General features: G+C 37.2%; 2 protein-coding genes across 2 annotated transcripts; one reads left to right on the top strand and one right to left on the bottom strand.

The window, feature by feature from the left end:
* The first annotated feature begins 136 nt into the window (after nt 1–136).
* LOC132187495 (homeobox-leucine zipper protein GLABRA 2-like) lies at nt 137–1682 on the top strand. The gene is made up of 4 exons (XM_059601823.1): nt 137–341; nt 452–723; nt 823–909; nt 996–1682. The coding sequence occupies exons 1-4, from the start codon at nt 146–148 to the stop codon at nt 1374–1376; spliced, it is 936 nt and encodes a 311-aa protein (XP_059457806.1). The 5' UTR covers nt 137–145; the 3' UTR covers nt 1377–1682.
* A 2351-nt stretch (nt 1683–4033) lies between these two features.
* Nucleotides 4034–4800, bottom strand: LOC132187307 (small ribosomal subunit protein uS17c). The gene has a single exon (XM_059601582.1). The coding sequence runs from the start codon at nt 4685–4687 to the stop codon at nt 4208–4210; it is 480 nt and encodes a 159-aa protein (XP_059457565.1). The 5' UTR covers nt 4688–4800; the 3' UTR covers nt 4034–4207.
* Nucleotides 4801–13936: the final 9136 nt, after the last annotated feature.

Genomic DNA, 13936 nt, shown 5'->3' with positions numbered 1-13936 from the left:
ATTTTTTTTTTTTTTAAAAAAAAAAAAAAAAAAAAAAAAAAATTCTAATAATGAATGGTCAATTCCTTGTCAGGTGATTTGGATTGAACACTTGGTAAATCATAAACATAAAATTATTAAGAAAAAAATAAAAAAAAATCATCTGATGGGTTCATTGTTTTGTCAGGTGATTTGGGTAGAACACTTGGAATGCCAGAAAACCACAGTTCATACCATGTACCGCACTATTATTAACAGCGGTCTAGCCTTCGGTGCAAGGCATTGGGTGGCAACACTGCAACTCCAATGCGAACGCCTTGTTTTCTTCATGGCAACCAACGTTCCCATGAAGGATTCGACTGGTAAGCCAAGCTGACAGAGTTTTTGGATATATATATATATATATATATGTTGTTCAAAACTTCAACTTTGTGAGGGTTTTGAAGGGCATACCTTTTTATCAAAATTGTAGGCGTTGCCACACTGGCTGGGAGGAAAAGCATATTGAAGTTGGCACAGAGGATGACACAGAGTTTCTGCCATGCAATTGGAGCATCAAGCTTCCATACCTGGACCAAGGTCTCAAGTAAGACAGGGGAAGACATAAGGGTTGCTTCTAGGAAGAACTTGAACGACCCTGGAGAGCCTCTTGGGGTCATCTTGTGTGCTGTTTCTTCTGTATGGTTGCCTGCATCTCCCCATGTCCTATTCGATTTCTTAAGAGATGAAGCTCGCCGGAATGAGGTTTGGCTGCTTTGCAAAAGCTTATACATATATGCAATGCTTAATAATTATCAAAGTAAGACAAATAAGTAATGTGGTTTTTGTTTTTGGTAAATCTAGTGGGATATAATGTCAAATGGAGGGCCTGCACATTCCATTGCAAACTTAGCCAAGGGGCAAGATCGTGGCAATGCAGTAGCCATCCAAGTGAGTTCTCTAACTCTGGTTTCACCACAATCCAACAAAGCCTAAACTGGTTCCAACTTCTAACACTGGCTTTTTCTAAATTTCAGACGATGAAATCGAAAGAGAACAGTATGTGGATACTTCAAGATAGCTGCACTAATGCATACGAGTCCATGGTGGTGTATGCTCCGGTGGACATAACCGGAATGCAGTCGGTGATGACGGGATGTGACGCTAGCAACATCGCCATATTGCCTTCGGGGTTTTCGATTCTTCCAGATGGACTGGAGTCGAGGCCTCTAGTGATTACTTCTAGGCAAGAGGAGAAGAGCACAGAGGGAGGGTCTTTGCTTACAATAGCATTCCAGATCCTAACTAATAACTCTCCCACAGCTAAGCTTACCATGGAGTCTGTGGAGTCTGTCAACACTCTAATATCCTGTACTTTAAGGAATATTAAGACAAGCTTGCAGTGTGAGGATGGTTGATCACATAACTTTATTAATTAGATAGACATTAATTAATTGTAAAACTCATAGGGTGTTTTTTTTTTTTTTGCCCTTTTCCCAATATTTAGTTTAGCAAATCAGCCTTTAGATGTGAGTTTGTTTTCATTTGTTCTTTGGTTAGAAAGGTGGCGCTGAGCAAAGGCATATCTACTGCATTTGGCTTTCTTGAGATAGAAAGAGAGAGTGAGGGAGAGAGGTGATTTCAGAATCTTTGCAAGTCTAGGAAAGTGAAATTTTCTGTGTATAGAATTCTTATTTATCAATGTCAGATTGTGATTGTTATAATTGCTGCTTTATTAAATTGCTGGCCGAAATGGATGAAATAATGAAATTGATCCGTTAGAATTTTTGTAGCAAATGTGGAGGTTGGCTCCTTTGTGCTTAATGTAATGTCTTTGAAGAAATGCAAGCAACTTTGAAGATGGTAAGACTATGATAGTTGAGGTGAGAAAGATGATGTTACAATCTCTTTGTACATGGAGAGTAGCATGTAATATTTTGCCTTTTTCTAATTTTTCTAAGTTTTTTGAATTTTGTTCTTCTTTTTCTATATCTTATGGGTTCTCTTGTATATTTCTTCTATACTAGGGGTTGTGCCCCCCTGCGCTTTTGGTAAATTTGCAATATAAATATATTTTGTAGCAATGCAAAAAGATGAATTTTATTAATGCGAAATGCTACACAGTCCTAAGCACATGTAGTATCAAATAATGATTTTCTCTGTCACGTCAAAGAGTAAGCACTTGAGAGTATGTGTAGCACTCCTATTGTTTAATTGACTCTAGACTAAGAGTAATACTATGCTTTACATTCATTTATCATACTCATGTAACATCGGTTGACATGACGTGTTTTAAGTGTCTTACACTTTTATTTTTTTTTAAGTGGTTGACATTGTAAGCCACTTACAATACGTCATGTCGGTTGGTGTGACATGAGCGTAATAAATTTGTGTGAATAGTAGCATTATTCCTAGACTAATCCTTCTTTTAGATGAATTATACAATGAAGTATGTGCCCTTATTTAATTACTTTGGCATATTCTTCTTGCTATGCAAACTTCTACATCTCATGATGCGGCACAGCAACAAAATCATTAACTCGTCTCAACTTTAGTGAGCTTGAATTGTCAACAGGCTTCTACCAAAAATAACCAAAATGTACTTTTAATAAAAGCTTAAAAAATAAAACTTTTGCCAAAAAACACTTTTTAACTTGAAAGCTTTATTTCTCAAACGCAATCTCAGACAGGCTCTTAAATATCATGTTGTTTTGTGAAGATGCAGGCATCAACCCCAACAAAGGAGGAGAAATAGAACAACATTCTACTTGAGTTTTATCATTGGGATGGGTGGCTCACTGGGTATTATCACAATAAATTTTATCATCACCCCCATTCAGAACTGTCACCAAACACAGCTCACATTTAAGCACTCCCACAACACCAGAAACAAATTATTCGATGCCATCCAGTGCCATATTTTGCTTTCGAAAAAGATCAGAACTATGCACACTCTCCAAAATTCCATTCTCAATATAGTAACTCCAAATTTTACTGTTCTTGCCTACATCAATGATGAAGTTCATCTTTAGTTACAGTTCCCTTGACAAACAATTCATACATACCCAGTTTAATCACATGACCGCGCGGTTTTCCTAACATGCCCGTACATCTTGATCTGCATTTTCTACTTGTTGTAGATGCACTTAGCCTTGAAAGATAACTAAAAATGATATAATTGAGTATACAAACCTAGAATAGCACCTGATCAAATTGATTAAATCTAAGAAACACACCCTGATAAAATGTTTAAAGTCTCCGACTTTCATCATTTCCAATGCAAGCACGACTGTCATAGATATTGAATCATAAGTTTCTCATCCTATAGTACAATATCTCGTAAACTTTATTAGAACTTAGTAAACATTGAGAATCAAATCACATAACCAAAACAAAGTAAGATTTTTTTGCTATAAAGAACCTCTAGGTGACATATTCTCAAACATCTGTTTTGCAGTTCCTCTGGACAGTGTGCAGTTCCTCTGGACAGTATCCAGACAGATGAAATACCCTATCATAAGCAAAGTAAGTAACAGCTTCTCATAGTACTACTTAGTTCATCAAAAGCTTAATCCAAGCCAAAGGAACAAAATTGCCAAATAATTCAACATATTCCGGAGTAACCGATAAATCTACACCCATAAACGATCACATATCCATCTTCATTCGTTCAAATTAACTCACTTTCACTCTTGTATCCTCTCAGAATCATTTTCCATACTCCCTCAAGTCCTAACATTCAAAAGCGTTACGGGTGGAGATAAGGTGAGATAGTCTTAGAAGTTGTATTAGAGTAGAATTTCATTTTAATAAGGATCAGTGGGTATTTTCATATTAATTTTATCAATTTAGGATTTGGATGAGTTTTATCATTATTATTTTAACTTTAGGTTTATCATCTCATGTCTATTTAAAGACTCCAAAATGTAAACAAATTCTTCAAGAAACCACTGCTACCTCCATCTATAAGGTGATTGAAAAAAAATACCAGCTCAAAGACAGAGCGAAGAAGCATAAATTTGAATAACTTAGTTCACACCCATTGTTACCATAGCCCACCAAATTAACACAAGAATTGAAGCAGAGTCAGGCCAATATAAATCGAACCCGTTACCGAACAACATCAAATTACATAGATTTGAAGCAAACACGAAGATACCCATCAAGTGACAATAATTTCGAACAGCATCACATAAAGGTAGGCACAAAAGTGTTTTGAAATCACAAAATGAACAATAGAGACCTCACTCTAAGCCTGCAGTTGCTGCTGAGACTCCAACGGAATCCCAAGCTCCTTTGGCACATCTTCTTCAGCAGCTTTCTTCTTCGAATTCCTACTCAGTAGCGGCACAGCTAGAAAAGTCTTGGTCTTGCTAATGGGTCTGCTTTTCTCCAATTGCACCAAATCACCAACCTTGAACTGGTTATCTGGGTCGTGAGCCTGGTACTTCTTCTTCTTCCTGACTCGCCTCTTGTACTTGGGGTGAGGCGCTAGGCGAACCACTTCAACAGCCACGGTCTTGTCGTTGGTGGCACAAACGACTTTACCCTGAAGTGATCTCATGGCTCTGATGGGAGGGAGGAAGGTATGGGATTGTAGGGTTGGTGGGGTGAGAGAGGAAGTGGGTTTGGAGAGGAGGGAGAGAGAAGTGGATCCATGGAGGAATGGAGTGGAGAGCTTGAGGGACTGTAAGGGAGGGAACTGCAAGAGAGAGGGTGCAAGAGGCATTTTTCAATGGGTTTGGGGGGGGATAAGGAAATGGAGTTGTGAGCTTTCGTTTTTATCTCTTTTGTGTGTGGATTGGGTTTGGTATGTTCGAGAGGAGAGAGAGAGAGAGTTTGGTATGTTTGAAGAGAGAGAGAGAGAGAGAGAGAGAGAGGAGACTCAGTAGATCATGTACATCTTGATCAGAATTTGTTTGTCGCAAGCTTCTTTTTCTTTTTCTTACTTTTTTTTTTTTTTTTTAATTATATTTTTTATAATTTTATTTTATATTCTTAGGTTTTCTTTTAATAGGGTTAACTTTAAATGTAATTTTGGTACACATGGTTAGGGCCAAAATCAAACAGGCCTATCGGTTTCAAAAAATGTCATGGAAGTAAGTATGGATCCTCTTTTGAGAATCTTATACCAAATATAACTACTCGTGTTCCGTCTATTGTCTAGGCACCAACTTTAAAGTTGAAGCAGCTACCTACACATTTGAAATATGCCTACTTGGGGGACAATCATACATTACCTGGATTATTGCTTCAGAATTAAGTTTGGGGGAAGAGGAAAAGCTTTTAAGGGTTCTCAGAGAACATAAATTGCGCTAGGGTGGATTATTGCCGACATTAAAGGAACAAGTCCAGTCAAATGCATGCATCAAATTCTCCTTGAGAATGAAGCAAAGCCAACCAGGGACTCACAAAGAAGACTTAACCCACACATGAAGGATGTGGTCAGGGCTGAAGTTCTAAAGTTGCTAGACGTTGGCATTATTTATCCCATCTCAGACAGTAAAAGGGTAAATCTAGTTCAAGTAGTGCCGAAAAAGAGTAGAATCACAGTGGTGAAAAACGAAGAGGATGAGCTAGTACCTACAAGAATGACCACCGGGTGGAGGGTATGTATTGACTACCAAAGGCTCAACAAGGTAACATGAAAAGACCACTTTCCTTTGCCCTTTATTAATCAGGTGCTAGAGAGGTTAGAAGACCATAAGTATTATTGCTTCCTGGATCGGTACAGTGGCTATAGTCAAATTGCAATAGCACCAGAGAATAGAGAAAAGACCACCTTCACGTGTCCCTTTGGCACATTTTCCTACAGAAGGATGCCATTTGAATTATGCAATGCACTAGCCACGTTTCAAAGATGCATGATGAGCATTTTCTCATACATGGTGGAAAAATTTATCTAGGTATTTATGGATGACTTAAGTGTTTTTGGCTCTAACTTCGATGAATGTCTCAACCATCTGTAGCTGGTCCTCAAGAGATGTGAAGACTGCAATCTAGTGCTTAATTGGGAAAAATGCCACTTTATGGTATAACAAGGCATCGTGCTAGGTCATGTTATTTCCAGTAAGGGCATTGAGGTGGATAAAGCAAAAATTGACATCATTTCTAAACTTCTTCCATCTATGACGGCCTGGGGTGTGAGAAGTTTTTTAGGGCATGCCGGATTTTATAGAAGATTCATCAAAGATTTCTGCAAGATCTCTAGACCCTTTTGTGTACTGTTGGCCAAAGACGTCAAGTTTTTATGGACTGATGAATGCATGGATGCGTTTAACAGACTAAAAAAGTTGCCCACCTCTGCACCAATAATGATGGCACTGAATTGGAACCTTCCGTTCGAACTTATGTGTGATGCTAGTGACTTTGCTTTGGGAGCTGTTTTGGGTCAGCGAGTTGATAAGGTACCTCATGCCATTTATTATGCATCTAGGACCTTAAATGATGCTCAACTGAATTATTCCACCACCAAAAAAAGAGCTATTAGCCGTCATCTTTGAATTGGAAAAGTTTAGGTCATATCTGATTGGATCTAAAGTTATCATCTTCTCTAATCATGCTGCTCTAAGGTACCTGTTTGCAAAGAAAGATGCAAAACCTAGGTTGATTAGATGGGTCTTACTGTTACAAGAATTTGACCTAGAAATCAAGGACAAAAGAGGTAGTGAGAATGTGGTTGCAGATCATTTATCCAGGTTGCTTCATGAAGAAGAGGGAGTGAACTTCCCTTAGGCGAACAATTTCTTGACGAGTAGCTATTTGCTGTCAATGACCACCCACCTTGGTATGCTGACATTGTGAACTACATCACTACAAAGGTCTTTCCCCCAGGTATATCTAGTCATGAAAGGAAGAGGTTGATGTCCATATCTCGACAGTACCACTGGGTTGAACCTTATCTATTCAAATTTTGCACTGATCAAATCATCCGGAGATGTGTACCAGAGGAAGAGCATATCAGCATCTTACAACATTGCCATCAACTTGCATGTGGAGGACATTTTGGAGCCAAGAAAATGGCACTCAAGGTACTAGAATTTGGATTCTTTTGGCCTCATATATTTAAAGATGCTTTTGGGTTTTGCAGTGCTTGTGACAGATGCCAAAGATCCGGGAACATCTTCTCCAGAAATCAAATGCCATTACAAAACATTCAAGAGGTCAAACTCTTCGATGTATGGGGTATTGATTTTAAGGGCCTATTTCTTAACTCATTCGGATATTTATATATTCTTATGGGTGTAGATTATGTGTCCAAATGGGTCAAGGTTGTCCCCTCAAAGACTAATGATCATCAAGTTGTTGTGAAGTTCTTGCAAGAAAATATTTTCACTCGATTTGGGACACCAAGAGCAATAATTAGTGATGGAGGAAGCCACTTCAACAATCAACCTTTTGCTTCTTTGATAAAGAAGTATGGAATCACATATAAGGTGGGCACTCCATATCATCCCTAGACAAGTGGACAAGTGGAGATCAGCAATCGAGAAATCAAGAACATCCTGCAGAAGACGTTGCACAATAATATAAATGATTGGTACTTGAGATTGAATGATGCACTATGGGCCTATTGAACTGCTTACAAGACCCCCATTGGCATGTCACCATATCGGTTAGTATTTGGGAAGGCATGTAATCTACCAGTAGAATTGGAGCATCGAGCATTGTGAGAATTTCATTAAGTAACTGGACCTCTTGCCTCCTTGAGCACCGAGTGTTCACATCAAAAGTTAAAAATTTTGATTTGGTTAAAGTCATGGCTAGTTTGGTTTTGTAGCCTTTTTGATTCGAGTTAGTAAGTCCATAGGAGTATCTTTACACCTAATACCCTAAAACCATCAGGTTTGGGAGTCATTGGCTCAACACTCATTACATGGCTCAATTAGAAAGCTTAAGGGAACTAAGCATTGCATAGTCTGACCAAAAAGAAAGAAAAGAAAGTTATGCCTTGGTTATTTATTTCGATGGGAATCCTAGTGAACTTTGTGATATTGAGTCATTGCACATTGGAAATAATTTGAAGCCTCATAATTATGTGTTAGTTCATTTTACACTAAATTGAACTTGTGATGCCTTAGCCTGTCTTTTGTAAGTGGTTAGACTTTGGAATTCCAATTCATTGTGAAGTGGGAGTTGGTGGTTTTAAGCTTGCTAATGAATAAAAATCATTGTTTGAGTGATACTTTAATCTTTTGGATAACATAAATTTTGCATAATGTTTGTTAAACCCTCACGAGACTTCACTTGTCGTCTAAGGATGCCTAGGGGTTTAAAATGCTTATTGCATACGTTAAATGCAATCGTAAATCCCACGAAAGAAGGATTTATCTTCAGTTTTTCAGTTTTTTAGTTTAGTTTCTGTTTTGTATTGCTAATGGACTAGCAATATGTAAGTTTGGGGTTGTGATAAATGCTGAATGTTACACATTCTAGCCCCTTAATTCACATATGTTAATCTCTTAGTTTCCTTATTATTTGATGTCTTGTGTTGTTTTATGTTTTCTAGCATTTTTAGAGTTTTGAAGAAAATAATTCGTTTAAGGCAAGTTTCAGGTTTAAAGGACATTTTTGGAAAGAAAGTTGGAATGCATGGGATTGAGCATAGAAGCTGAAGGATTGATCGAAGCAATGCAATCTAGCGCACCACCTTACGATCGAGCGCATTTGTGCGCTAGGCGGCAGAGACATGGTTTGCCACAGTTTCACACACTTTCAATGACTAGAATCCAATTCCAACTCGATTTGTGAGTTGATTGGCTACACTAGAACGTCTAGGATTGTTCCCAAGCCTATAAATAAACCCTCTATTAATAAAATTCGAAATTCAATCTTGGAGAGAAGAATTGGAGGCTCAAGCAAAAAGCGTTTTCGGTTTCTTCTTTACCCTTTTTAGTTTTATTTTCATTATGTGTAACTAAACCCTTGTTAGGGGCTAGATTGACGCCCTAGTCATGTCTTTTTAGGATTTCAATATTGGTGCCTTTGCTATGATTATATTTTGGATCTTTAACTTGATTATTTTCTATGTTATTTAATTCCTCATATGAATGTGCCTAATTAACATATGCATATGGTATGGACTTCTTATTTAAGTCAATTTGGATGACCGAGTCCAAGGCTTAATAAAGTGACAAAAGAACCCCATTACTGGTTCTTGGGTTAATCAACATGGAGAACTGGGAGTAGATACCATGCCCTAGGTTTCGTGTGGCTGTCGATTTCCACAGATTTATGCTCTCTTGAAGAACAACTTAGTGTAATGCTAAATCCTTTGAGAGAGAAAATAATTAGAGTAGATACCATGCATAATTCGTTGCTTATGAAAATCAATAGCTTAAGGAGTATATACCATGCCCTTAGGTTGGCAAACATTGGATATCTAGATATAATTGGAATATTGACATATTGTTTATCTTATTCGAGTATGGTTAGCGGTGGATATCAAATCCCAACCCTTTTTATTCTTAGTATTTTTAGTCAATCTTTTATTTTATTTTATTATTAAATTAAATTTGTGACATTTAGTTTAATTCCGTTAATTAAATAGGAAAATCTTTATAAATATAATTTCATAATGCTCGTGGGAATGATCTTGTATTTGCTTGCTATTCTATCGTTTTGATCTTGTGCACTTGCGAGTAAAACGTGCCGAGTATTCGCCTATTAATTTAGGTGCGTATTTGGCACAACAAGTACATGGACGTTATAAAAGGCATACAATCCATATTATATGCAATTCATAAAGTTCAAACAATATAAACAAAGGGAAGCACATATACACTATGTTATATGTATATCTCACAACAGTACATGAACATTATCAGAAGCATACAACCCATCTTATATGCAAGTCATAAAGTCAAGACAACATAATCAAAGAGAAGTACATATAAACCATATTATATGCATATCACACAAGAGTTCATGAACAATATATACAACCCATATTATATGCAAATTATATAGTCACGAGTCAAAACAACAAAAAAACAAGTTCCCCCTTCACAATACTTCTCCCCCTTTTTGTCTGAATGGTCAAAGGGATTCATAATGGAACATATTCTCCCCAAATTAACATGACAAGAGGAATGAGAACAAACAACAATAACAAAATGGCTCTAATGTTAACTCCCCCTTAACATGTGCAACCTCTCCTTAACAAGTTTCTCCACAAACCACATTCTCCTCATTTTTGTCATAAAAGATAAGGGAAGGAATTCAAGTGGCATCACTCGTATCCTCGGAAGGTATAAAGAAGGGAGTACAAAAAGATCAAAGTAGGAACATAGATGGCTCAAGTCAAAAAATACACTATGAGCACAAAACACAACATGAGATCATGATATGCTCAAACTATACACATGAAAATGCAAGCAAGTCCAAAGAAACTCCCATTCAAATGCCCAATTCATGTCATCCAAACAAGGTCAAGATGCATGAAAAAAAGAAAAAAAAAAGAGCAAAACCAACGTGGCATTTGCAAATATCAAGCACATTCCATCAATAGGCCATAAACTCATAATCACAATATGTGAATGAACAATTGCATTATCTCAACACACAATCAAAGGACAATTGTCTCAAGTTTCACACGTTATGGGAATATGTAATGGGAGAAGCAAGAATCAAATTAACATGTTATCAAGATACTCTGCATGTGTAAAAGCAGTTTCAAAACAACCCAAATGTTAAGGTATGGAAGATCCACAATCATGAACCATGAACCCTGCATTCCCCTAAAAAACAAATCCAAAGTAGAGTATCAAATGTGCGAGTCAAGAAAATGAAATGCCAATCGTACATCCAAAATACATGAGCATGTGAATTAAGGAGTACTCAATTCATTAAAACACACAAAACAAAGATCCAAATATTTGAAAGAGAATAACCATAGGTTTATCCAAATTTCAACATCATCATCAATGAGAAAACAAACATGCAATGGGCAAGAAGGTTAAACAAAACTAGAAGCATGCAAAGACACAACACTATGCAATCACTTGAGCAAAGGTAAAGCATAACACATAAGATTGCATGTGTGTAGACAAAAATATTAAGGTCAAGACAACCTTTACCCCTTTTCGTGATTGCGCTTCTTGGAAAGGAACATAGCTCAGCCACAGCCAGTCACAAATCTCTTGGCAAATGCAACTAGCCATAGGAGGTGTAGGAACAACATCCACTCTTGCTCTTTGGGAGGAAGGAAAAGATGACATTCCTATAAAGAACTAAGAGAATACACTCCAGATAACCTAAGTGCAACCAGATTAAAAAACACAACTTAACCTGGCACAGGAAGGTGAGGGACACAACCAACAACCACCTTCAAGAAGGGATAACCAAAACAGAGAAGAGTGCACACTTGGATTCTAGAAGGTATAAGGATAGACTCAAGACATAATCAAGAATCTATATGCAAGCACACACAATCAACAAAAAGATTTTGAAACAAAAACACAAATTTTGTTGAGAGAAAGAAAAAGATTGAGGAAAAACACAAGAACAACATACTTGCTTTTCAAGAAAATAGATACCCGTTTCAAAGCAACACAAGAACATACTTGTAATAATCATATGAATGAGAGTACCAATTTTAGTTTCAGTCAAAGTGTGTACCAAAATGCAAAAGAATCATAAATGACATACACCTTCAAGAAAGACCAACCAACAAAGCAGAGACTAAATACAAATTGAGAAACGGGGAGAATAGGCTAAAAGCATGTTGAGAGAACAAAAACATTCAAGAATTTATTTTCAAAACATGAAAATCCAAAACCCCAAAATAAACTCTAGTTTTCAAAAACATTAAAAGCCAAACAAACCCCATCAAGCTCAAGAATTTGAAGCCAAAACAAAACTCCATAATCAATAAATGCTAATCAATAAAGCATAAACCCAACAAACTAGGAGACACATAAGCAAGCATTTAGAGAGATCAAGAACAACAAACAATTGTTCAACAATAAAGGTCTATAAGCCAAATAAGGAGAATCCCAAATTTCAACTCAACAAGGAAGAGAAGAGGCATAAACCTGATTGAGTATGATTGAGAACAAAAGGCTTCACAAGTATAATTGGAAACATAGAGACAAAACCGAAAATCCCTTGGGAGAGAGAGCTTGAGTGAAGCAAAAACAATTTTCATAAAAAAAAATTTCCAATACTCTCACCCAATCAACACGTGCACTTACTACAAACACTTATTAAATCAAGAAAGAAATCATCTTAACAAAATCTAACATGTATTTAGGTTTAGTCCAAGTATGAACAAACAAGCTTGTGTTATAATCATTGTCGAAAAAGGTGAAACACCCACGGGATTTAATTTGTATAAACTCTCTTGGACAATTAAAGAGGAATAGGTGGAGGGTTTATATGTGGCTAAGGGTCGAAAAGTAGGGTTTATATAGAGGGTGGAGGTGTGCTTTGGGTTTGAAAAGTGGAGAATAGTTTAAAATTTCTTTTTAGAAATGGCAGCTAACGCTCAGGTACTATTGAGCGAGTGCTCGGGTACTATTTACACAATGGGTAAAAGGTTCAGGCGTATGTTTGTGTTTTTCCCAATGGATTGAAGACTATTAAGTGAGCACTCGTGTGGTCCCTGGGCGAGTGCTCGCACCTAGGCCAAGAGCGAGTGCTTGTGTGGTCCCTGGGTGAGTGCTCGGTCAGTGAGTGTGGTTTTGGGGTTTTTGCTTCTAAAAGTCCAAAGGCGTTTGGGTTATTTGAAAGAGGTTTAGTCTCTTGGTTTAAGGCTTTTTTTTTTTTTTAAGGAAACATTAACATGTCAAGTAAGAAATCTAGATCCTTTTAAAACAGGTGTTTTGTCGGGGTATTACACCCCGATGTTCTTGAGTGCTGAAGATGAATCAGCCTATGGCTAAAACCATCTTGTTGTAGCCTTTCTAGCAGCCTTCAATATTTCAGTTCTCTTTTCATTATAAATTTCAAGTTCATAATCATATGTATGCTAAAAGTCACTAAGAGGAAGGCCATCAGGTTGGACATTGGGCGAGGCATCGTGTTGTTGACGTTGATGGGGCTCTTGTGGAGGCAGCTTTGGAGGATGCTGTGGAGGCTGATGTGTGGGCTGCTTGTGATTCTTTTTATCCACAAATTCTACCACTAATGATTCTCTTAACTCATAGTCATTAATCTCAACTTCAGTTGGCGATTGGTTAGCCACTACTTCAATTGGTTCGGGTACATCAACTGGATTCTCTAGAAATATGTGCAACTTATGTCTCCCCTCTATCACCAACTAATTCAGCATTTTAATTATGTCTTGATCTGTTTTCAGGCCATGAAAATACCCTCATAGCCCTCGGCATCAAACTTGTAATACATTTCAACATTGCCTCTGTACCCTAGATGGTCCTATACTATATTCTCAATGTCCATGAAACAAAGGCGGTTTGCATCAATATCCATTATGTCCAAAATAGACCCACCTATATATTCTAGGCTTGTTCCAAACATAGACCCCCCATGGTAAATTGCTAAGTCTACCAAAGCAGAATCCATTTCTGCACCACGCATCGACTACGTTAGCTAGTACCAACATGTAATGACCTAATATAAAAAACACATGCATTGAACAAATATAAAAAAACACATGCATGCACCATCATACAAACAAGTGAACTTATATCAATGTTAGCCTTAACCATGATGTAGTGGACCATAGGCGTTCAATGTCTCTAAGACAATGGTGCATGTGGACAAAAAACAAATTGAAATTCAGCTAAAACTACCATCCACCAAACTATTCCCAAATCCAGCATCTGTTGTGCCAAATACCCACCTAAATTAATAGGCAAATACTTGGTACGTTTTACTCGCAAGTGCACGAGATCAAAACGTGAGTATAGTGTGCAAGTATAAGATCATTCCCACGAGGATTGTTGTTTTTAGTTAGAATTGATTTTCCTAAATTAAATTGCTAAACTGTCACAGATTTGCAATGTTGAAAATAGAT

This window comes from Corylus avellana, chromosome ca7, assembly GCF_901000735.1.
Source record: "Corylus avellana chromosome ca7, CavTom2PMs-1.0".
In the NCBI taxonomy this organism is placed as follows: Eukaryota; Viridiplantae; Streptophyta; class Magnoliopsida; order Fagales; family Betulaceae; genus Corylus; species Corylus avellana.
This window is presented reverse-complemented; position numbering and strand designations above follow the sequence as displayed.